Below are 25,825 nucleotides of genomic sequence, written 5' to 3'. Positions count from 1 at the left end.
AGAGCTAACTCATGACGTCTAGAACTAAAAGACAAGAACTAAAAATTGCACTGGCAAAGGACTTCAACTCCCTTGAAAGCAGAGCAACAAACTGTCCCATCTAAAATTGTAACCATAATGACTGCAATCCGGTCAGAAATAACCCACAAAAGCCAATATCTAAGACACGAAGGGCAGCCTATCAGCATGGTAAGACGAGGTTGTGCTAAAAAAAAAAAAGACAAAAAAAAAAAAAGACCAACCTTCAAAGTCGGGTCATAACTTTAAAAGTCTTCTGCAAGGATACTGAGGGAAAAATGATATGGCGCGACACACCAATAGTAGGCATTGATGAGTAAACCAGGCTCCAGCTCCTGAGGTCATCCCCAAAGTTATCAGAGAAATGTTAGCAGAAGAACCAGCAAAGAAAGACTAATCATTATCCCAAGAAACCAGGAGATAAAGCATGGGTGATCATCGCCAAACTATAATTCGATAAAGATGCTACAGAGATCCTTAGGACGGGCTGTGACAGAATCCCTCTGATGTACTGTGGGTCATCCCTGATTACGCACCCAAAGCACTACATGGACAGCCTCCTTTACCCAACCACGTTTTCAGGTTTCACAGGGGGATGAAGAACAGGAATTTCTTAATCCCAGCAAGGCCGTGGACTATATTTAAGGATAATTATTACATCTAAAGACCCTGAGGCCTGTCACCTGTGACTATAAGAGTTAGGACTCATTATGATGAGTAAGCCCAAGTCTATTACAATTACTATCCATCTCCCTCTTGAAGCCATTGTTATGTTATATTTTCCAGCAATATCCAGCCTACCCACTAGTGAGTGTTCTGGTAAGAGTATTATAATATTACAACTTAATCTAATTTTGTGTGTAATTCTGAAGGCTATCTCATCATGAGTGGATCTGTTTGACTTTATACTTGTTTGAACTAAGTTTTGCAGGAGCATGAGTACAGCATTGTTCCTGGCCCGTGTTTCAGCACGTGTTGCTCATTCATCTCCTTCAGTCTTTGTCCGAGTGTTTGTTCTTCAACATGCCTGTTTGACAGTCTGTGTTCAAGTCCAGTTAGTCGAGTTAGACTGTTCAGTAATATATGAAATTAAAGCATTTATGTAGTTCTTCATTTCCAGCTTTATAGGCTTCCCCACCCCCACCTTCTCCCGAAAAAGCAGACTCTTGATTGTTATTCTGTGTTTGGTGCTTAAAATCTTTATGGATTTTACTCTTCACGAACCAGCCTTAAGCTGAAAAATAAAAACCAACCAAAAAACAATGCATGTTTTATTGCTTTCAGGATGAGCACAGCAACTATCATCCTGCCAGGTGTTTGAGTCATAGCTTTTTCAAAATCCCATAATGCCGTCTGTGCTGCGTCTTTCAAGGATATTATTGATCAGCATCCAACATTACATTTGAGGCTACAGTGGATTAATGGTTCTGTTTGTGCACTGGGTTGTTTGATAGAGAGAACAAGGTTACTCAGTAACGATCAGACAGTGTGAGCAGAGTGGAGCACTGCAGTTCTTTTAACTTGCTAATATGTGCATGTGTGGCTGTCTTAAGCTCCATTCCCGCTGGCCAAAAACCCGCTAACACTAACGTTGTTTCTGCAATGGGAACAGCTTTAATCAGCATTCCTCCCGGAGTTAAACAACAACACAGGTATTTATCAGCTCAGCTTCGATCAGCATTCATGGGAACACACAACCAAGGTGAACACTTGCCAGATTTCAGCATTAAAATGCTGCATTAACACAACAACCCATCAGTCACTTGAAAATGGACAATGAAATTCCTAACAGGTAAAATATTTACAATGTTCACGATGACGTGACGTCTGATGAATCAATAATACCATCAGCCTGTGTTGCCATATCCTTACCTGGGTTTGCATCATGGCTCTCTCAACACACCGGGATTTCCCCTTTTCAAGTTTGGACCTGAGGCAAAGTGCTGTAACCTCCACAGCCCAGAACTTGGGCTGAGACAGTAAACACTGCAGAAAGACAAATGAGATACAAGGAGTAAGCATCAAAACATTGTTACTGTGGGGCAATACGATGTCAGAATCCGACTTAAGCTTTTGCTAGTCTGGTCACAGAATACAAAAGTTTGCATATAAGGTCAGAGAACATCAGAACAAATTCCATATTAAAATTACAGATGAATAATTAAATATGAATTTATCTGGTTAATGATCTTATCTAACTGTATTCGTGAAATGAAATTTTCTTTGACCTTTTGCTTTTCCGTCTACTGTCGTTTTGACCTCTTGTGTTTCATATTGTGTGGTCACAGACACCCACTTGTAATCATTGTGTGTTTCATGTACATTTCGCTCGTATCTGACCAGCTTCAATGAAGGTCTGAGCTGAAATGAAACCAGATTATTCATCCAGCAGACAATAGACAAACACTGACCAGTATTTTAATTAATTTTGCCTGTTCATTCAAGCTACTTGATTGTTTCACAATACTTCAGAAAGCAGAGTGAAGGCATATATTTTTGTTTTGTTTTTCATGATAGTAATTGGATGCGGCGTTGCTACAGGTGGGAATTGGGACCCTGAAAGAAAAATAAATCTGTTTACCAATTGGACTACCGAACCCTTTCAATTATTGGATACAAATCCCATCCAATACCAGATGTAAATGGGGTCATATCATTGTCACGTCACTTTGGGAAAGGTTTTATGACTATTCAGTATCAAAAGTTGAGTGCATACCAATTCCGAATTTGCACTTTTTTTTCTGGAATACATTAGAAATAAGAATACCTTTTTTGGTTAGACTTGGAAAATTCATTGGTGAAACAAAGGGTTTTTCCCATAAATGATAGAGGAGAATCAAACATCAAAGTCATGTAGCATGCAGAGTACAGTTAAGAGACCTAATTATGTAACTTATTTTGACAGTGAATTTCCAAAGAATGTTCTTCAGCTCGGATGCCAAGTCCCAACTTTGGAGTATCACAGGACTTTAGTTAGGTTGTGTTCTTAATTCCACAATCCATCATAGTGCAGTACAGAGCTCAGCTATTTGCAGGGCTCTGCAGTGACACGTCAACCAGTGAGAACACCTAATTATTAAAATCTGCATAATCTGTGTGCTGTGGTGATAATCTGCTGTGTAATAGCTGTGTAAATGAAAATGAGCTGATTAAACAGTCATTAAAGGGAGACGTAGATCCAGAGAGGATAATTCAACATTTTTGCATGAATTCAGGTTTTGCATTTTCTTTATGCAATTGTGCAACAATGACCCTCTACATAAAGTATATTTATGAAAATGATAATATGCAATGTAAGTGATAGATGGTTTGCGGTTAGATGAACAAACACTAATGTTGTTTGCGAATGCTTAACAAGTCTTCTTGGAGCTATTAGTGCAGCATTAAATTGTCCTAATTATTCAGTTATTCTTCGAGCAACATCAATCACCTCAATTAAAACCTAATGACAATGCATGCTCAGCGTTTGTCATGCAACTGTTAACACAAACAAGTAATAAGCACTTTTCAAAAGTAATGGAGGAAGGGTTTTTTTATGGCAGTGTGATAGAAAGAAACATTCTGATTAATGACTTTCCTTACTGTTACTGACACTGTTTGGAACAGTTTGTTACACTGTGTATCAACCACTGTGAACATGGTGACATACTGTAAAGCACTGGATACCCCCTGGTTTTTTAGATTTCCTTAGTTATGAAAAGCTTTACAGCCCTGTGTCAGGTTAAGGTTGCAAACGTAAGATGATAAGTTAAAAGCAAGTGACCACACAAAAACTTATCAGCAATCTGCTAATAAAGACATGTTGTGAAGAAGCTGTGAGTTTAGTCAGGTTTTAAAAAAAACAACAACTTTATTTTGAGGTAAGAAAAAGTCAGCAGACTCAAAATGTTGCTTAACATTGCCTTTCTCATCTGAAGTAGTTTTGCTAACCTGGGGGTATTGTATGTTTATGCAGTGCTGCTCTTTCTGTGACTGTAATAACAGATCGAAGCCATATAAACCCAGCCGTGTTCCAGACAAATCAGATCGGCCAGGATGTTTCCCTCATAAAGTCCATCGGCAGAGAACAAACAAGGCATTTCAGATTCCCATGACTTTAAAACCTTGCAACGGGCGGGTGTATTCCGCTGTCTCAAAACAGTGACACTTTTGATCACAATAAAACTCTGCAGCCTGAGAAGAAAATGGCAACACAAACAATGGGATCATTAAGTAGGTCCTTAAACAAGCCTGCTCTCTATTACAAACCCACAAGGGTGCTGTGTAATATTCTAGAACACCTCTCAAACAAGTTAATGTGTATTACCGCTCACACAGAAGATAGAAGACTGTGATCCTGCCATATGGTCTGAGCAATCGAATCTTAATGGGGCTCATTCATGAAATATTCTTACACGCAAATCCGTTTCAACTGGCAGACCTCTGTAACCTTCTGTTTTGACTTACACACACAGTAAGTTCTGATTTGTAAGTTCTTGCTCCTGACATCTATTGTGTACCTTTTGAAAAGTTTAAGTCTGAAAGGAGTAACAAATAGCCATCAGGCTTTTCTTCCTGTTTGCAAGACTAAATTGAGGGCTAAAAATGTCAAATGGTGTGTTCAATAAATTTGTAATCGGATCTCTGTGAACAAATGTTAATACGAGCTCTGAAACAGAGCGTTAGATGTGAGTTTCTATCCTTTCACAAAAGGTCACAATCACCAGTGTCATTGAGGTTTAGTTTGAATCACTTATATGTAGATTATAGCTACATCTCAAAGCACCAAAAGAACAAGCGGAGCGGTGACTGCAAAATTCCATTTCAATTGAATGACTCATTTTAAAAAGGACAAGAAAAGCTTTCAAAACCCACAGCACGTCTCTCAACTGCAAAGTGACTCAGTTTGAGCAGACATTGTACTGTTTTGGTAGCAGAGTTGACTTGGCAGGGTAATTTGTTTGGAGGTGCTTGGTTTGGTGATCAAAACTGAGCAGACGTGAGAGGCATCCAGATCAAACCTTGTGGGATGTGCTGTAACATGCACTGAGCTGTATAAACATATTCACAAGTGACAGAGACGAGTGCTGCTGTTTGGTTTGCAGTCAAATAAGGAGATGACGAATAACGGTATCAGTTTTCATTAACATCAGAGTAACGCCCATCATCAGAAGCTATCATCAAAAGACCACTTTTGACATCAAGTGGCTACAATGAACAAAGTCCTTTCTGTCTTAGTGTACATTACATGTGAAAATCTACAGTAAAATGGGTGCGTTTGGCTAGGAAATTGAAAAATGACAAAGAAAACATGGAAATCCTGAGTTATGTGCAAGTTAGAGTATGAGTTGATGAAAAATGTACCACACTATGTATCATATGTGTAACCAGTACTGTTGGCATGCAGTTTGAGCTGACAAGTTTGATCCCTTTGAGTACATCAATAAATAAAAAGAAATGTGAAGAGAGTAACTTAAATTTAGATATGTATTCTGATGCTTGTACATCCACATTAACGATAGGACGTGTGTTTATGTTGTGATTATCCACAGTAGGAGGAGGATTGCAGTGTAAAACTCATGAAAGAAACTTTTATTTTAATAACTACAACAATACAAGTGAATGGGTCAATTGGATATTGTGTTGGATGGCATGGTGACATGGTGGTGACATGGTGGCAATAATGCTTAGTTGGTTGGTTACATTCCGGCATTAAAATAAGTCAAATTTAGCGATGGTGATTTCAAGTAAGTAGGCAATGGTAGTGCTGGATTTTTTTCACCATTTAATCTGTGGCTGTTGATGACACAATTTGCCAACCTCACATCAAGCAGTTGGTTGTGGATAGTTTGCTCTGAGCGGTCACAGGTGCCAGCCAGTACCAAAGCTTGCTGGATAGCTTAGCTGTTCCTGCATGCAGAAGCTCTCTGACATCTAATGTTTTACGTCTACGGAAAAATTTGAACAATAAACCTCAACATTATTAACTCATTTATATGCTGAAACTTAACTAACTCCTGCCAGTGCAACATCAGTTTGGCTGCATTCCCAGCCAGCGGAGATCGCTAGCATGTCAGATTTGCTTCAAGCTCCTGCTCCACAGAAAGTCTGCGCCCAAAATCACAATGACAATGGTGCCACACAGGCAAGGGCGCAAAGCTTATTCCCATGTCGCCAAATCATACTGGAATCTGTCACCGCTAGAATGTCTCTGCAGTGGTCAAACATACCAGCTGTTGTGCACAAACACCAGGACGAGAAAAGATCAGCTCGTCTTCCATTGTCCGATTCAAGAGGACGTCAGTGATGTCTGCATCCAGCTGGCTAGTGTCACCTTCAGCTTTGCGGAGTGAATTACTCTGGTACTTCACTTACTCATGCAGGTATTAACAATGGGATTCAGTCACTCATGGACTCATTCAGGAAGCTCATAACAAGCTTCTACCCATTGAAATCAGTCAAATTTAGCTACCCTTATTTCCGGCAAGTGCGCAACAGCAATCCAGGATTTGTTTCAATGTAGCATGGAGCTTGTCAGACTTGAACTGAAGACGCAAATATTTTCACTGCAGAAGCTACTTCGGAGTACTTGAAGGAGTTGCATGACCAAGTCAGTACAGATTCAGATGGGAAAAATGTGATTTTTTTATGCCAAGTATGCTGACACTAGAGCGTCAACCGAATCAGCATCTAATTTAAACGACAGAGTTGAAGCATTCAAATAAGCCTTGAGAAAAGTCACAAAAATCCTCTACTCTGGTGTGGCTTAAAAGAAGTTTGAGCTAAAACCTGGTGTGAAGGTATACTAAAATTTACATCCCAAGAGGCTCACTTCATTCAACCTTCAGCAGTTTGTGTGATGTGGCCTATCAACCCAATAACTCTGCTGACTGGACCTTCTGAACTCAAACTGTTAAGTAACCAGGCAGCTTTCCAAAGGACATGACCTAACCTGAGTCGTACTGGTAGATAAAACACCTTTCACAAGAACTGCTGCTGTTTGTGGATGACAATCCTTCAGGAAATCACTGACACATCCGTACTAGCTCCAGATGGTCCTCCGGGATGGCGAGCGGAGTTGGGTATCGATGACAACAGCCAGACATGTGACAACCATCTAACCAGCCTGCAGATTCTTGGATCTACATGTAGGCTGGGAAGATGCCTGCTCACAGAGCCAGCAGCTGTCTGCAGCATTCCAATCCCACATGGTGACAATACAATGTACACTACATTGCCACCTCATTGTTAAAATTGAGTTCTCAGCTAGATTGACGGATGATGATTATGTGGTGAGGCTAAAATAGGCCAAATACCACACGTCAAAACTGCTGCCACATGTATTTCACACCAATGAGCAGGTTGACTTTTATTTGAAAGCCACCATCGCATGATTCCTTTGCGCTGCATAAACAAATTCAACATGCTTGAGCTAAACACAAAAAGTATAAATACAGTCATGATTTTTGGTGTTCTTATCTTTTATGTGATTTCACTGATTACTGGTGTTAAAATCAGACCCAGGTAGTCTGAATGTCTGAAACTGAAATACAGATTTGTGTTTAACAGCAGATGGCAGGCTGACCCTGGGCAGGGCCACGAGAGATCTACAGTGCATGTTAGGGGCAGCGCTATTACATAATAAGAAGCACACAGCAGCAGAAAACAGAACCAAAGTGATGCTGCAAGTACGTTTACAAACTGTTAATATGTAGCAGATCAGCAATCCATTTCTTCCTATGAAAATCATAGGTAGAAGAAGGTACTGTAGGAAGGAAATTGAAAATGGATATGAAGGAAAGGTGCTGCTAAAGCAGGTTATTGTCCAGCTCAGTCTCACTCTTTTTCTGTGATAAAATGCAGATTACAGTTACAGATTCGTGCAAATGAATGAATGATTCAACAACCTGTCTAGACAACTATTATGATTCCACTATAAATGTTCCACTCAAATGCAGCTTGCTGGTCTGCACCCAGTCTGTCAGACAGAATCAAAAACGGCACAGAATCTGTATTTTTCAAAATAAAACACACTGCAAGGACTATCAACCATATCACATCATCATATTAATATGTTTTCTAGTCGCAGCAGGGAAATCAGGGACTTAACTGACTACATTAGGTTTAATTTAGCGGTTGAGTGGGCTTAACTGTTATGCTCAGGTGGGCTATGAAGCTTTGCTGACAATGGAACAAAGTCAACCAGAATGTGGTGCATCAAGCCCCATAGGAGGAGGAGATTCTATCTTTCAATAGGTGGCCAATAGTTGCGATGTAGTAGAGAATCGTGGACAACTCAGTTCTTCCCTGTTCATTTATTGGCCTTCATCTGTGCTCCTTTACTTCCTAACAGACTTCTGTACGCTATGTGCTGGGTTGTATATACCCTGTAAGCCTGGTTTATGCTTCTGCGTCGCGGCGACGGCATAGACCCTACTTCGAAGTTCTGCGTCGAAGGAACGCGTTGCCCTGCAATTCACCGCCAAGCCACTAGGGGGTGTTGCTGTGTCTTTGTATGGTTTCGGGGGGCTCTTGTCGGATTCAAAAGCAAAACTATTTACAAAAGAAAGTCCAAAGCTTTTCTTTGAACGACTGTTTGCTTTCATGAATCAAACTGTAAACTTTGAACATGACAAACATGACTTCTTGCGGGCAGTTTCTTCCGGAGACGCACATATTTGTCGCGGAGGTTCTTCCACCTCTTCATGCATTTGGCAACCTTCTCTGAGCGGACCGATCACCGTCCTTGACGTTCACGTCACGACGCGTCGACGCGACGTGTAGTCAAGATTTTTTGGAGGTGCACGTCAGGCTACGGCATAGGGTCCACGTAGGGGTCTGCACCTACGCCGTCGCTGCGACGCAGAAGCATAAACCAGGCTTTAGTGTCCATGTGCCTCATGAGATCAAGTATTCTGGGCAGTCTAAGGACATTCAGACCACGAACACAGCCTGTATATATAAATGGGCTCCAAGGCTGCCTGTCACATTGCACCGTGATTACTGCAGCAGTTGTGGAGAATATAATGTAGCGACGTGACATGAAAGAATCAATAAAAGGAACTCTATCTTCTGTAAGAGCAAGGCAAGGACACAACAATGCAAAAGAAGGAGGACAGAGCACAAAAAATGTAAACCAAAAACATAATAAGCAAAGGCAGTCACCTTCCCCCATTATGCATTTCAACATGCATTTGTAATCATAACATCCAGATACAAAATGAATTGATTGACCTGCATTTTTTATGCTGTTTAAAAGTATAACATAGGCCAGAAGATGAGATGTGCACTGATGTAAAAACAAGTGAACATACATCAAGTACCAGTTGAAATATGATGAAGTGACACTGCACTTGAGATTTATTAAGTGCATTTGTCAAATTTATGCTAAAATATATAAGAAACAATCATCTAATAAGGTTTAAGTGGGAGTTAGGGAATTGTTTAAAGATATTTCATTCTTATCTCATTAAATGTTAATCTATTCTACTGGTAGATTTGATTTTTGGTGTGCAAGAATTAATTTTTATTAAAAGCCAAAACAAGGGTTTTTTTGTTCGCATTGAGTAAAATAATCTACCACTGGATCAAGTCTGCACATTACGATTACTTGAATTAAGAACAAATTGTCCATATTATTGGTTTGTCACTTGAGACAAATAATAAATTTAACATAACTGACTGGCAAATTGTCAAATTTATTTTGTAAGATTTTGAGATTCGCAATATGTGTAGCTTCTAGATGATAACTGATTGAATTAATCAAAAAACATTTTTAAAAAAATTACAGATGTGGAAAGATATGTGGCATCAGAGTAGAAACCAGCAACACTTTTAGAGATGATGATGATAATTGAAATTCTTTTAATTTCAGTCGGTTCCTCTCTGTTCACCAACGTGAAGAGGAACCAGAACATTCTCATTGCATTGATGGCAGTAGAACTAAAAACCTTTTTACATAAAAATGTTTTCTACATCTTCCAGTATAATTGACTATAACATGTCAAAAAATGGCATAGAGAGACCTGATCTCATCGCTAAGTCTTTATTTCCCATTCACATGACCTGAACTTTTATCATTTAATCTGCACGGTGACAGCAGAACTACAGCAGAAAATACAAAGAGCCATGAGTCATTTTACCTGGTGCACGGATGGTACGAAGACACAGAAAAGATTCTAATTAAACAGTTTATTGGCAATAGAAAATTCTGGCATTAAACTCTAACAGCCCCCTGCTGAGCCTCCACAGATTTGCAGTTTTTTTCTACTTCAATTTCCTGTCCCGTCAAAATTCCTGACTTGACCCTCACAAGATACTCGGTGAATCAGCCAAGTGAGCTATCCCATTCCTCTGGTATGACGTCTCTGGAGTGAGGGCGCGTCTCCAAACAAGATCATAGCTGTTATAAAGGGGAGTCTGGCTTTTCCTATAATATTTAATGACTTGGAGTTAGGATTCAAACTTCCAGTGATGAGAGACAGAACTGCTGAGTCATGACGGGAAGAGCCCCATCCCCTTGTGTAGAACATAAGGTGATAACTGCGTGGAACTTCTCATCCCAAACAAGACGACTGCAAATTCAAATTTATCTGAGCTTGAGGGTGGTGAGCTCACTCGCTGCAACCTCTAATGAATCCAACCTGCAACCTCCAAATCTCATGGCAGCTGCAATAATGAAAGAAGTGATGTTTGAATCCCTACAGACTTTCTGCTCTTAATGAAAACAGCACTGCAGTATATTCAGACTTCATGTTAAACCCAAAATAATGTGGTGTTCTTTTTTGCTTCTGAATTAATATATCATTATTATTTCAATTGATAGAAACTGAGAACCGCTCAAAGGGTCATACATTAAATTGCTAATGATAGCTAATGATCACAAGTAACAGCTTTTGTCAGTGCTCATAGACTAAAGGCTGCCCTCCCCTTCAACAATGATGTTCTACAGCATTAAATATGTCATTATGTGAGGTGAATTCCAACTCAGGGTACAATGCTTTATTTAAATACATTTTTCACAGAAACATTGAGGTTTTTCCTTTCAAATTTTACCTTAAGTATATCTACTTCAAGGTTTGTTTTGGAGGCTGTAAATAGTGGTGCTGTAAAACTTCACTGGGTGCTAACGAAATGTTCCTGATATTTTCTCAAACATAATTCACACGAATGGCCATCAAAATACATCAATAACCTCTTTTGTCTCAATATAAAATAATAATAATAATCATAAAAGGGAATATCTATTGTAGGACTTTCACACTTAACTACTACGCCATCAACAGTTCTAATGTTGTGACTGATAGGGGTAAATATGCAAAAGTAAAAACCAAAATGTTAGCAATATTAGCAACCAGCATTATTGTGAGTAAATTTCATTTCAAAAAATAACCGCTGCTCCTTTAACAGGAACCTTTTTTCATGGCTTGCTTCAAAAAGGGAGAACTTTTTTTTAATGGAGGCTGCTGGTACCAGTGCGACACCATCCATCAAAACTGACCTACAGTCCTTATAAAAAAAAAAAATGTCCACTATAATGTGTATGGATGAAGAAACAAGGGCAAAATATTAAAACTGTTAATGAAGGACAGAAGTCCTTTCCATGAAGTGCCTGTAACTTAATTTAATCAGCAACGGGACAGAGCCAAAACCTACGTAACAGCAATTTCTATAGGAAGTTCTTTAAAAGCAATAAAAAAGCTGATCATAAAAACTAAAAGTGACTTACTGATGTGAAGGCCAGGAGTTCCTCTTCTGTCAGTTTGTGGACAGGGTTGTTCTTCTGGAAGTCAGTGCTGCAAGACCACATACTAGGTGAACACAAGATATAAATATTCTGAAACATTACATTTGTATGGTAAATGGTTGAAAGGGACTGGAAGTTCTGAGTTGATAACTTCTAAAATGTGTCAGTGAGTTTGTTCAACCGTTGTTCCACTGTTTGGTGTCATATAATCTGATTCATGGATTCATCCCATTTATACGTTATATAACATTTTCAAGAATTATGTTTTGTGATTTTTTTTTTCCCCTCAGCATCCATCCGTACAGTCAAAACCACCATTTTAACAGTAACACAGCGGTCTAATGTTTAACAATATTTAACGATGTTTCACAACGTTCACCAATGTTATTTGCTAAAGACGATGGGCTTGTCTTACATTTTTCTTTGGTTTGACAGAGGAAAAGTTGAGGTGACCTTCTCCAGGTAAAGACAACAGTTAAAGTCCATCAAGAAGTTGTTAAGATATCCCTCAGGATAAGTAAAAAAACAAAAACAAAAACAAACCTGATCTGCTGTTGGCCCTGAGGGAAAAGTTAAGGACGCCAAAGTTATTGAAGGGATTTCAAGTTTGAGCACTCAGAAAAGCTAATTAGTTTTGTAGTTTTGGTGCTGACAGACTTGGACCACATCAACAGCTCATATGCTGCCACCTATCGTTTCGGAGAGTGAAAAATAATGTTCCAGCTTGTACAGATTACCCACAAATTGTACCTTCAAAATTCATCCTCAGAGCATCATGAGTGTCAGTACAGGAAACGGTCTGTCTGGAACAAAAGTTGGATCAACAGAGCACTTCCATGCCAAGGTTGCTCACTACTGGATTAATTATAGACTTTTTACCTGTTTTATTAAAGGATTAATAAAGAAATGAATGGATCAAAAATGAAATAAGCTTTTTATGTCCTGGTTAGTTTAAATTCCAGCTGCTGCAGGAAAAGCAGGCGCAAATTATTTGTTTATCAGTGAGATGCACAAATTCCCACTGTGATTTGACGTATCCCCTTTTGACAGTGTTGACATTTCCACCATGTTCCTTTAACGTTAGGTGAAGGCCGAATCATACTTCCTCTCTCCACTCAGCCCTCCCTGATCTATTTGCACCGGAGCCATACGGAGGACAAAAGGGGAAAATTCTGCCAGTCAAAGGCCAATATAATGTGTCTTATGAGGAACCTACGTAAAAATGCAGTCAGAGAATGGCCTGTGAGGGAAAAATGTTTTTCTTTGTTTCTGTGTCAAAGAGTGTGCATATTTGTGTGTTTGGTGAGTGTGGGAACGCAACACGTGGTAGCTTCTGTCCTGGGACCACACCCTGATCCTTGAAGGGCATCACCATCATTACAGTCAAATAATGTGTCTGTATGATTCCATATGATGCACTGCGGATCCTGGCAAGTCAAACAGATAAAAGTCTTTGTGGTTACCTGCTTTTCACCATTTTTCAGTTTACTTCTAGTTTTGCTAAGTGTGTGCTATGTGATATGTGATTAAAACCTGTTGAAACTGACTGCATTCTGTTTTTAGATGCAGAGAGCAAGTGAAGTGTGGCAGATTCTGGAGTAGAAAAATGTTTAAAATGTGCCACAGATACTTTAAGAATCCCACCAGGTGATCTGGGAATCACATATTGACCTACCACACCTCATTAGAAATCACAGACTATACCAGCCACAAAAATGAAAAAAGGACCTTTGAGTGACGTCTTGGAGGAATAGGAAGGGTCGTTTGCCTTATGTGGCAGATCTAACGTCACGAACAACGCAGCAGACAAAAGCGATTCAAGCTGTCAAAACTACAGCAAAGTGTATTATTTCAGGCTTATGGGCAAAATATTTGGTAGCTGTAGTACACCTTCACCTGGATTCTGTGTTCCCATCAACACTGACAGTAGCCATGCCAATAAATACTCGTCACAACTGCAGGGTCATTTGTCCAGTGACTGAATGCTGATTAAAGCTGTTCCCACTGAAGCAAAAGTTGGGTGTTTGAGGGGTTTTAGCCAGTGGCAACGGGGCTTTATTTGAGAGTGTAACACTGTTGCCAATTTATATTAGCAGATTACAGACTGTTTTCAACAGACCCATTTCAATGGCTGACTGTTCCTTGATTCTCCATATGTATAACTGCTCCTTGAGCTTTTTCCAATCACCTGGGCTGGATGTGAAAATTCTTCATCAACCTCAAGCAAGTTCAGTTGCCTTCATATAGCACTTATATAAAGATATACACAGAGAATACTCCCAGACAATTTCTTGACTACTATCGGCAAGAATAGGATGGTGCACTGGGCTGTGACCTCTGTCAAACAGCAGTACTGTGACTCAGTGGATGCAGTAACAGGAAATCCTCCCCACTAAAAATGCCTTCATGTCTCCAATAGTCCTCACAGTTTGATCGAAACTGTGCTAAACCTACATGTATCAACCCAGCGGATACTTCATCAATGCGTATCGGGACAAGTCACCTTAGAAATGAAAATATATTCTGTTTATTGTGCTTTTACATGGATCACGTAATGACAGCGGAGTACTTAATACATTTCTACCCATTACACTGTGGAAGACTCCAGAGATACAAGGTTTGACATTGTCTCTGAGCAGCATGCAGGTGAACAGATCTACCATTCATTTACACGACAGCGATGCTGCTGCTGCTCATCAGTCATCTCCTAGCAATCTCTACGACTGCTCCGTTCACTTTCACTTGACTCTTTCAGTTCCAGAAGCAGCAGCAGCAGCAGCAGCACCACCACCACCACCATTTATCACTGGCTCAGTGTGAAGCTAATTGGTTCTATATTATGTTGAATGTCTCATATTCACCCCATTCCTGGAGATAACGGCAATGAAACTCCTACTACAAACAGTACATTAGGTCTGACATAAATCCAGACGAGAAACTAAAACACTAAAAATTTAAAAGTGACAAATCAAATCTTACAGCTTCTCCAAATTAAATTTTTATTTCATTAGTATTTATTTGCACGTTAAGGGTAATATATGTGTAAGCGCAATGATTGTCCGCTTTCATAATGTGACTGAAAGCAAGAGCTAAGTGAGATGTAAACAGCCTAGTATAGTAGCTCTGAATGGTTAATGGATCCATGGTAGATCCGTTTTAAATGCTGAAAATTGACAATCACATACTAATTGATAACATTATGAATTAATTGTAAAAAGACACTGTAAAGACTGAATTACAAAGCTTCTATAAGGACGCAATCGCACCGGACTCCTGACAGAAACGTTGCGGTTAGTACATGGCACATCTTACCCTGAGTAAAACCAGTACTTGTAAGCAACATATAAATCATCATAGTAATTAAGTTTTCATACTATTAAATCCTAAATACATTCATTACAGTTAGCTTCAGCTAATGGGATATTCTGATGACTATTTGCAGCAAGAAGGTTTACTCAGGAAAAGGAATATAATATTTATCTTCCTTTACTGAAGAGGATGGCAGTAAATTTTACAATCAGTGGAACTCTAGCACCACTGTAGATGGAATTTTAGAGTCCTCACCAGAGCCAGCAAGCCATCACCTTGAATATAACATGGACAACAATGAAGTCAACACTGCCACCACCAACAATACAAGTCAAAAGTTTGGACACACCTTCTCATTCAATGTTTTTTTTTGTTTTTTTTAAACTACTTTCTACATTGCAGATACATACTGAAGACATCAAATATGTGAAGCAAGATGTATGCAAAGAAGAAATTGTTAAATAACTGTAAATGTATTTTAGAATTTAGATTCCTTAAAGTAGCCATCCTTTGCTTTGTTGAAGCGCTGCAAACCCTTGGCCTTCTCTCAATGAGCTTCATGATGTAGTCACCTGGAATGGTTTTCTCTTCACAGGTTTGCCTTGTCAGGGTTCATTTGTGGAATTTCTTGTTTTCTTAATGGGGTTGGGACCATCAGTTGTGTTGTGCAGAAATCAGGTTGGTACACAGCTGACAGCCTATTTGACAACTGTTAGAGTTCATATTATGGCAAGAACCAATCAGCTAAGTAAAGAGAAATGACAGTCCATCATTACTTTAAGAACTGAAGGTCAGGAAGTCCAGAAAATTGCAAAAACCTTGAAGGCGTCCTAAGCGCAATCACAAAAACCATCAAGCACTACGATGAAACTGGTTCACATGAGGATCCCCCCAGGAAAGAAAGACCAAAAGTCACCTCTGCTGATGAGGATAAGTTCATCCCAGTCACCAGCCTCAGAAATGTCAAGTTCACACCACCTGAGATGAGAGCCCAGACAAATGCCAGGCAGAGTTCTGGTAGCAGACACATCTCTACATCAACTGTTCAGAGGAGACTGCGCCAATCAGGCCTTTGTGGTAGAATTACTGATAAGACACCACTACTAAGGAAAAGCAACAAGCAGAAGAGATTTGTTTGGCTAAGAAAACCAACGAATGGACATTAGACATCAGGGCTTTGGTCTGCTGAGTTCAAACTTGAGATCTTTGGTCCCACCCGCCATGTCTTTGTGTGATGCAGAAAAGGTGAACAGATGGTCTCTACATGCATGGTTCCCTCCATGAAGCATGGATGAGGCATGGAGGAGGAGGTGTGATGGTGTGGGGTGCTTTGCTGGTGACACTGTTGGGGATTTATTCAAAATTGAAGGCACACTGAACCAGCATGGCTACCACAGTATCCTGCAGCAACATGCCATCCCATCCGGTTTGTATTTAGTTGGACCATCATTTATTTTTCAACTGGACAATGACCCCAGACACACCTCCAGGCTTTGTAAGAGCTATTTGACCAAGATGGAGAGTGATAGAGTGCTGCACCAGATGACCTGGCCTCCACAGTCACCTGACCTAAACCCAATCTAGATGGTTTGGGATGAGATGGACCAAGAGGGAAGGCTAAAGGGCCAACAAGTGCTCAGCATCTATGGGAACTCCTTCAAGAGTGTTGGATAGCCATTTCAGGTGACTACTTCATGAAGCTCACCCAGAGAATGCCAAGAGTGTACAAAGCAGTAATCAAACTAAAGGGTGGCTATTTTGAAGAATCTAAAATATAAAACATGTTTTGAGTTATTTCACACGTTTTTGTTTACTACATAATTCAATATGTGTTCATTTATAGTTTTGATGCCTTTAGTGAGAATCTATGATGTTAAAATAAAGAAAAACTATTAAATGAGAAGGTGTGTCCAAACATTTGACTGGTAGTGCACATATTACTGGTAATAAGGGATCATTACAGTGATAAATTGTCATTTAAACTGTAATTATTATAACATGACGAGCATGCAAAATATCATGGAACATAGCAATTCTAATAATAGTACAAGTATTACATTCGTATTCATTTTAGTCAAACAAAGACTCACTTGTCTTGACTTAATCCTCTTTGCCCCCTGGCTAGCATGGGGTGTCCACCTCCTAGGTAAAACCATGGTTCTGCATTTTTGGCGCCATCCTCTAGCAGTATGAACCACTCTCAATAGGTGTTTACAGCACAAGCCTACTCTGTCACTTCTGTTTTGGTTGTAGAACGATGGATCACTTGTTTTGAGGATCATACAACCTGCTTGAAATGAGTCATTTCACTCTCAAAGTTCAAACAATTTGGTCACCAACACCGTGCAAACTCAACGAGTAAATGCTTGACTGTAAGGATGATTTACAAGAAAATATGATGCAGTCTAATATGAATGCTAATCACAGTATTATATAATAACTTTTGAAAATGCACAGTTATTGTACAGTATTTGGTAAACACACTTAAAAAAAAATTTCCCAGTTCTAAATCCCCTCTCAAACGCTGAAGACTACACTGGCAACCCACTAGAGTACAATCCTGATTTAGAGCCTTAAAACATATCACCCACAAGCAGACAGCAGAGTTTAGTACCCCACTGATGGATAAATTCAAAATGACAGCCAAGACGGTAAAATGTTTAGGCAAAGACAGGTGTTCTTCATTGCTAGTGGAGTCGTGCTATAGCTTAATTTATGCTTGACATTAAGGATTAGTTCGAGCCCTGGCTTGGGCACGGGATCTTTCTGTGTTGAGTCTCCATGTTCTCCCTGTGCCTGTGCGGGTTCTCTGCTGGTACTCCGGCTTCCTCCCACAGGCCAAAGACATGCAAATGGGGACGAGGCTCTATGCTAAAGCATTTTGAATTGCCCAGTTGCTGAAATGTGCTATACAAATAAACTCGCCTTGCCTTGCCTAGGCTGATTGATACTCTGAAATGACTGTAGGCGTAGCTGTGAGTGTGAATGGTTGTCTGTCTATATGTGTTGGCCCTGTGATGGACTGGCGACTTGTCCAGGGTGAACCCTGCCTCTCACCAAAAGGTAGCTGGGACAGGCTCCAACCAACCAGAACCTTTACCAGGATAAGCGGTAGAAAAAGGATGGATGGATGGATGGGTGGGTGGGTGAAGGATTAAAAGGATTTTCAACACAGATATCAGCTCCGTAGGTTTGACCCTCACTAATCAGATCTCATCTGTTTATATTCCCACCACAACACTAGATAGATGAAGGCCATTAGGACAAATCCTGCTTTCATTATACTCCATGTCCTCTTCCTTTTATTCAGTTAATGTGATACACGCAGCAGTAGGCATATCTGTCTTTCTTCATAGATAACAAGACTATCGTCATTAGGTGGTTATGATATTTACATTGTTTCTTTAACAGTGATGGAGTGAGGATCTCAGTGAGCAGATGGTATACAGCGATGTCTTCACGAGTTGAAGTTTTTGAAAAGGGGGTTGTTTCACTGTCCACAATCTCTGTCGCCATCAGAAACCAATTCCAGCTGCTGCTGGTGTTGTAGCCACAGCCCTGAATAATATTTACATTTCAATTTACTAAAATGAGCATATATATAGGTTGTGTAGATACAGGGTCACAGCTGAACATAGAATGATTTTTCAATTATTTAAAATGAAACAGATTTCACATTTGTGGCCAGGTAGGAGGGTATTAAAGGATAATTCCGGTATTTCTTAACTGAGCCCCAATTTTCACTTGTATCTGGTCATGTATGATTCACAGGGACAATAAAAGAATGTGATGTCTAAATGAATGTGTAGTAAAAGCATATGTGATACGACCATCTTAAAACGTTATTGAAGTTTTTAATGGTTTTCTAGTGCAGGTTACACAACTGAGGGAGGTGTAAGTCATGACATGAGACCAATCAAGGGGAAAAAGCAAATAAATGAGTGGTATTTATAACATAATAAATGCAAATACTTCCACGCAGAACAGATAGGTTACTACATGGTTTGATGAGTATGAAACTGATAGGAATCATATGCTATGGCATGAACAGCCACCAAATCTCAATTTTTAGGCTGTGTATCCTCCAAATCTCAAAAAACGGTAATGGAAAACTGGAAAATTGCTCTTCTAAAGGTGACGACCTAGGAGTGGTCGAAAGCGCTTTGGAGGCACTGCGTTTGTCCAGCTGCGACACATTGGTTCAAATGATATTAAATATGTTCACAGAAGTAAAACTGTAAGGACGATGTAGATTATTTCCTTCCGTTCTTGCTGTGCATGGATAAAATAAAAGCAGAATCAGAGAGGGGGGAAGACAGACTCAGTGGTTTGGGTGGATTCATGGGATTTTGCGGGCAAGGAAACATCTTAAGTGTAATCGCATTGGTTCAAAACACTCGGCCGATGTTGTTTAGCATTTTTCGCACAAGAAAAAGATGGTTTGTGTTTGTGGTAATTGTCGCGTCCAACATTTTTTTTTTTAATCTCTTGCCCTGTGACACTTCAGGCAGTTGTGGCCTAGAATAAAAATTTGGTCATCAGGAAAAAATACTTTGGTGTCGTCAGGCACTAAGTGAACATCTATGAGTGACATCGGAGCAATGAGTTATACAGCATTTTCCACCACCACCACCACCATTAGAACAACCAACCAAGCAAGTATTTTACGGAAGAACAATGTTCATCCAACCAGAAGATTCCTGGAAGTAATCTCCTAATGAAGAACTACACAATTGTACTTTTTACTATCTGACTTGTGGTCACAGCCGTTTGTAAAAGAACTCAGGTAAAAGGGTGGCAGAAATAGTGCTGATCACAGACACAGCGAACTTACCAGATGCCCAGGATGACTGCCTGTTCCTCAGCACTGAGATCAGGCACCTCAAACTCATCTGGCTCTGCTAGATTGATCTCATCCAACACAGTGTCGTCACCGAGACTGTAGTCCTGTAAGCATGGAGAGGAGCAGCTTAGCAGGTATGTCATGAATGAATCCTTTAAATCTGAATAATAATTGTAGGAGCAGCAGAATGAGTTACATGGTCTCTGTCTTCTTAAAATTTTGGTTGGTACACCTGTATGAATATTAACCTGTGTTACAATTTGGATCATTCCTGTGAATACATTCCCTCGCACCCGCATGGAGAACGGCATAGTATTCTAAAATCTTTCAATTGTTATGTTGCAGTATCTGAAACAATTCTGGTTCTTTTGTAATCAAAAAGTGGAAAAAATGTATCTAATGAAAAGCAGCAGAGTTCAAATAAAATGCATGATTTAGTGCACACAGTAAGCTGGATGCTGGAACCCTGTGAATGTGTGAGCTGTCGGACTTCCTTTTGTTTGAAATTCTAGTTTCTGGCTCAGCACCTGCTGAGGTTTAGCATGGTTATAAGTTTACACCCTTCCTTAAACTGTAATGTTCGTACTTACAGATCATTTTGGATGGTGATTGGTGTAAATTCCTGTTTTTTGACATAATGCAGGGTAAGTCACAGAAAATCCTGAGGGGAAAACATTGTAATGTCACTTTTTCCAAAAATTGTGCAGCCTAATCTAGACTATGTTTCATTTACTGATTATTGACTGGTGTTTTATTCTGTGTATTTAATGATTCCACGGTTTCTTTTGTAATTACTCTTTGTGTTCTTGCTTGTTTATTCTATTGAGTTGTTTATGATCAGTGGAGCTCTTTGGATTGTCCAAAGCTATATAAACTATTTTGCTTTGTTTATACCTTGGGACTAATCTCCCATGATTTATTATTTTCTTTTATAGAAGGGTAATGGAAGCAAGGGACATTTGCAGTGTGTCTACTACACAACCAACAGGCTAATGGGAGAGGAACTGGACGGCAAGAGATAAAGACTGGATTTTACATTGTTCACAGCACAACAGCAATATACTCTCGCACTCTCATAAGGAATAGTTTTGCGTTCACAATGAGAAATGTTGACAGAAGGATCAAACTACCACTGTACTCCACCACCTGAGCTTCCCATGCATTGTCATTCATATAAAATAGATGCAGAAACCATATGCATAGTATGTGAGACATTCAGGGCTTCAGGACTGAATAATGCATGAAACACAGAGTGCATTCCTCTGGTCTAATCTTGGCAAACACTTATTGAGTCAATATGAGCTAACAGTATTTAAGCCTACACTGTGACAATGCGGTTTGGCAGCGGCAACAAGAATTCTGGACCAGACTTGCTCTCATTAGAATAACATATGAGTTCCAAGTTCAGTCAGACCCACAAAGACAGATATGGCCCAAATTCCATGCTGGCAGTGAGTTTGATTGGCCAGTGATGAAGAGTTCCTTTTTTTATCCCTCTCTGCTTTCCTCCTATCCATCCTAGATAGGAGGTCAGTGAATGCTGATTAATAACAGCCTTGATAGAGCCCATTTTACTCCCCCTCCTCCAGTAATGAGAGCATTAGTGGTCTGAGCATAGCACAAGCAACTCGAGCTGGGGTACAGCCATGAGACTGAAAGCTACATGGACACACTCCAATAAAGGCCAAATAAAGAGATTTCAGGAAATATGCAAAAGGCAGGACCAATACGCCATTACTGATTTCTTCATGTACTTAGGAGTGCAGCCTGGTGCCATCTTTACTCCAGGTGTCCGCGCGCGCACACACACACACGCGCGCGCACGCACACACACACACACACACACACACACACACACACACACACGCACACACACACGACCTTCTTCTTCCACTGGTCCATGGTCCAATTCCGACATTCTCATGTCCAATGTAAGAGTTTCAGCAGTGACACTCTCCCTTATCTCCAGTGGTTTTGACACATTTCTATTTTCGACAACAATTTGCGCAGCAGCATCTACACACTGGGAGCATATCTGACTGGCCAGCCTTTTAACATTGCATTTATGAGCGTGGTTCGCAGTTGTCCTTCCTTAGACCACAGTTGGTACATACTAGGGTTGTGGTATCCCACTTGACTGGTCAATTAAATGGCCTCTATTGACCAAAATGTCGCTGGTTGAGCATTTGCCTTGTTAATTTTATAAAAAGAAGAAATGGCGCCCAGAATAAATCCAATGTTACTGGTGGGTGTAGGGACAGGTAAGGGTGGTATTTTTTTGTCACAGACCAAAACATGTCAGTCTTGTTAAAATGTTCTGCTTTAACTTTCAGTGCTCTCATCAGGTTGTGTTGCAGCTTGGACAGGATAGCAGGACAAGCACCTCCTCACACACATAGACTGAGCAGAGAAGCCACGGTGAGTTGAGCACAGCTACACCTGTTCCTGTAAACCAGTCACAAAACATTAAGGCTTCAAACCACCAGCTCAACAACCACACGCAGAAACTGCTTAGTCTGCCGTCTCACGTCATGTTTACACAATCCAAGTGTGATTGTTAAGCTCATAGTGAAGTGTTAAAGCCTACAAACATGCTAAAATGAAAACTGTGTTGACCACCACCAACATTTGGAGAGTGAGAAAGCCAGGTCTGGACCCTACCTGGCCAGTAGAGGAGAGAACACAGACTAACTCTTGACAGATGAGCTAGCTTAAACTGTTCTCACCTCGAGCTGGTTGGTTTCATGGCCATTCTTTGAAGAATGGACATGCATGTATGTATTGAATGTATTTAACAGTAAGGGATTTAAGTTAATGGCTGCACGGTGATGCAGTGGTCAGCACTGTCGCTTCACAGCAAGAAGGTTCTGGGCTCGAGTCCCGGCTCGAGCACGGGATCTTTCTGTGTGGAGTCTCCATGTTCTCCCTGTTCCTGTGTGGGTTCTCTCTGGTACTCCAGCTTCCCCCCACAGTCCAAAGACATCAAGAGGGGACTAGGCTGATTGATACTCTAAATTGACTGTAGGTGTGACTGTGAGTGTGAATGGTTGTCTTTCTATATGTGTTGGCCCTGAGATGAATTGGCGACCCATCCAGGGTGAACCCTTCCTCTCGCCCAAAGGCTGCCGGGATAGGCTCCGCCCCCCCCCCCCCCCGGTGACCCTTAACAGGATAAGAGAAAATGGATGGATGGGTGGGATTTAAGCTAAACTTGTATTTTTAAGAATGAGATTATACTGGAGCAGCTGTATGCTCTGTACTTAAATCTTGTTCATGATTCAGTCTAGAAGAAACTAATGTTTCAGTATATTGTTTGTTTGTCCTACATGAAATACAACTGAATTTGTTTCACAGCCATGCTGCTCAGAATTTCAAAGGTTTAAAGATTCTGGAAGGACTGACAAAGATCCTCATCTCTGAGACCAAATGTCTGCTCCTCTGAAATGTGGAAACAGGACAGCACCATCCATTTGATCCAGCGAGCTAAATTAACCTGCTGGGCAGAAGCACACACCATATGTGAGGAGAACAAAAGAAGTCAGCAGGAGAGTGACTGACTGTGCAGGGACGCAAAATAGACCCTGCGTGGAGCCGAGGTGTTCACAGCTAGGATGAAGGGAAGACTTATGAGGTATGACAGCCGAGGATTAAACAATCACTACTCTGTGTGAATTTTAAAAGGTGATTTTTTTTCCCCTCTTGGTATAAATATCAAACTGTTGGACTAAAGGACATAGAATGGAAGCATTCATTAATGTCTGTTTTCCCCATAGTTGTTCATTACTGTCAAGCCTGTGATCAACTCATCTACAAATCTGAAGACTATTCTACACAATATTAATAATGATGTAAACCTAAGAAAGCTAAACATTTTTGAGACCATTCAAAGCAATTCCCCCAAGGCAATAGAGCATAAACACTTCCACTGTGGTTATCCTTCTCTTTGCCGCTGGCTGCTGCTCTGCTGGGAATATTTAATTGTGTGTCCACAGCCTATGTATGAAAAGTAATAAAGATATCGCTCAATTTCGGCTTCAGCCTTTGCCCAAGTGAGTTGGACAAAGGCAGAGGCCGAAACGTCGACCCTACAATAAAAGTTCAGCATCTAGAGATTGAGTGTGCGATATCTTTATTACTTTTTACACGTTTTACTTTGGTACCGGCACCTTGCTGAACTTGCTTTTCTCTTTTTAGTCCAAAGCCAATGTAGCCATCTTTGTGAGGGCCAGTTTGAGATTTGACTACCATAGCAAAAGACGTTTGAGAAAATGAGGACCGCTTGGATTCTATGACTTATGGTGGTGTTTAACTGAACCAGGTTATAAAGGAAACTAGTCCAAGTGTTTTGTCCATGTTATCCATATAAATTACTGTTAGCAAAACATTAACATAACACATTACACATTTATTGAGGCATTAGACCTTAATTTGGTCAAACAGTCTTTCATGACTGTCATAGGTGTATTCTAATGTGTTAAAATCCATTCAAACAACAGGTGATAATTTTCAGGATTTCAATGGTTTTACAAAGCATCAGTCATTGGCAAAAGAACCTTAGTTAATAATAATAATAATAATAATAATAATAATAATAATAATAATAATAATAATAATAATGTCAATTGACAAACTCCAAAAATGTTAATTTAAAAAAAATTGTCCCCTTGGGGACCACCCAACCCAAGAAAGCCCATGCTGTCAGTGATCCCAATCCATTCTTCACCTGTGAACAAAGGAAGCATTTACCTTGGGCAGGTGGGCTTGAGGTGTCGGGGTTGGCGTTGCTTCAGCGTCTGACCGGTCTGGCTGATCCTGCAGTCTCTTGACCTCCAGGATGAGCTGAGCCAAGTACTTCTGCTGGAAACGGGTACGTTTGCCGAGAGCACCTGCATTGATCAGATATGGCTGTTACTCACAGTGTTCCAATAGCCACTCAACTTATTCCATGTTCGTTAATAAAGATAAAAAAAAAAAATGTGATAACAAAAATTTGGAAAAATATTGAAAGCAGTTAAACCTAAAAAAAAAAATCACAAATTGTTTTATTTAATCTGTGTGAATAAATTAAAATATCAAAACAAAATATTTTATTAACCTTTAGAGAAGCTTTTTTCTCTTAAACAATTAATTTAATTAATCAATTAATTAATTAAAAAAAACAGCTAAGCTATTCTTGTATTTAAAATTAAAATCATAACAAAATAAAATCTTTTAAAATATTGCTTCTGACTGTAATTCGGATAAGTTTGCCAAATGAAGGTGTGGCACAAAGTTGGAATATAACCTTTACGTCAAAAGATTGTCTTTTCATGTATTTCTATTGATTTTGTATTCAATTACCCTCCACAAAAAAATCCTTTTTAGTGACTGTCTATCTTGACAATCCATGCTACGCTCCAGCTTTGTCCTGGTTTAGCAAAACTGTCACTGGGATCAAGATAGTGATCCCAGTGACAATGAAGGTGATGCTTCTGAACTGCTGCACTCTACGTACCAGTCATGCTGATCGTCAGTCGAGACAGCTCCCGGGCTTTCTTGATGTCTTCCTTGGCTGGCTGGTACTCATAGTAGGTAAGATGAGTGTAAACGCACTCCAAGTAGAACTGGATGGCCAAGTTTCTCTGCTCGGAGAACAAAGGCTTGCATTCCAGCACTGTACAGGAGGACAGAAGAGGGAACTCAGCCTTCGTCATCATTAGCCACAGCAACGTGTGGATGGTCAACAAGTTCAGGCAAAGTTTGTCAAAGTTAATAAGCAGAAAGCAGCCAGTCACATGACCTCTGCTTCACCTCCTCACTCAGCATTAACTGCTGAAAGAAAACAACTGACTGGAGAAACCTGAATGTTAAATGATTTTAGCAATAATATTTGTTTGTGAGATGAAATTTCAGGGTACACTTCCTTTTTGTTGGGAACTTCGGAGTGTTGT

At 40.0% G+C, this 25,825-nt stretch overlaps 1 protein-coding gene across 1 annotated transcript in view; it reads right to left on the bottom strand.

The window, feature by feature from the left end:
* ttc27 (tetratricopeptide repeat domain 27) overlaps nt 1-25,825 on the bottom strand; it is an 83,183-nt gene that overhangs the window by 29,336 nt on the left and 28,022 nt on the right. Inside the window, exons 6-10 of the mRNA XM_086180866.1 lie at nt 25,390-25,548; nt 24,642-24,781; nt 19,887-19,999; nt 11,726-11,792; nt 1,891-2,004 (exon numbers count right to left, since the gene is read on the bottom strand). Of these exons, the coding sequence (XP_086036992.1) occupies nt 1,891-2,004; nt 11,726-11,792; nt 19,887-19,999; nt 24,642-24,781; nt 25,390-25,548 (593 nt within the window). The remainder of the gene's footprint in view (nt 1-1,890; nt 2,005-11,725; nt 11,793-19,886; nt 20,000-24,641; nt 24,782-25,389; nt 25,549-25,825) is intronic.

The sequence above is a fragment of the Aulostomus chinensis genome, chromosome 16 (genome assembly GCF_037954235.1).
Source record: "Aulostomus chinensis isolate RoL2024-O1b breed Wild chromosome 16, RoL_Achi_v1.0, whole genome shotgun sequence".
Classification (NCBI taxonomy): domain Eukaryota; kingdom Metazoa; phylum Chordata; class Actinopteri; order Syngnathiformes; family Aulostomidae; genus Aulostomus; species Aulostomus chinensis.
Note: the sequence above shows the minus strand (reverse complement) of the source record. Positions and strands in the feature narration are given on the sequence as shown.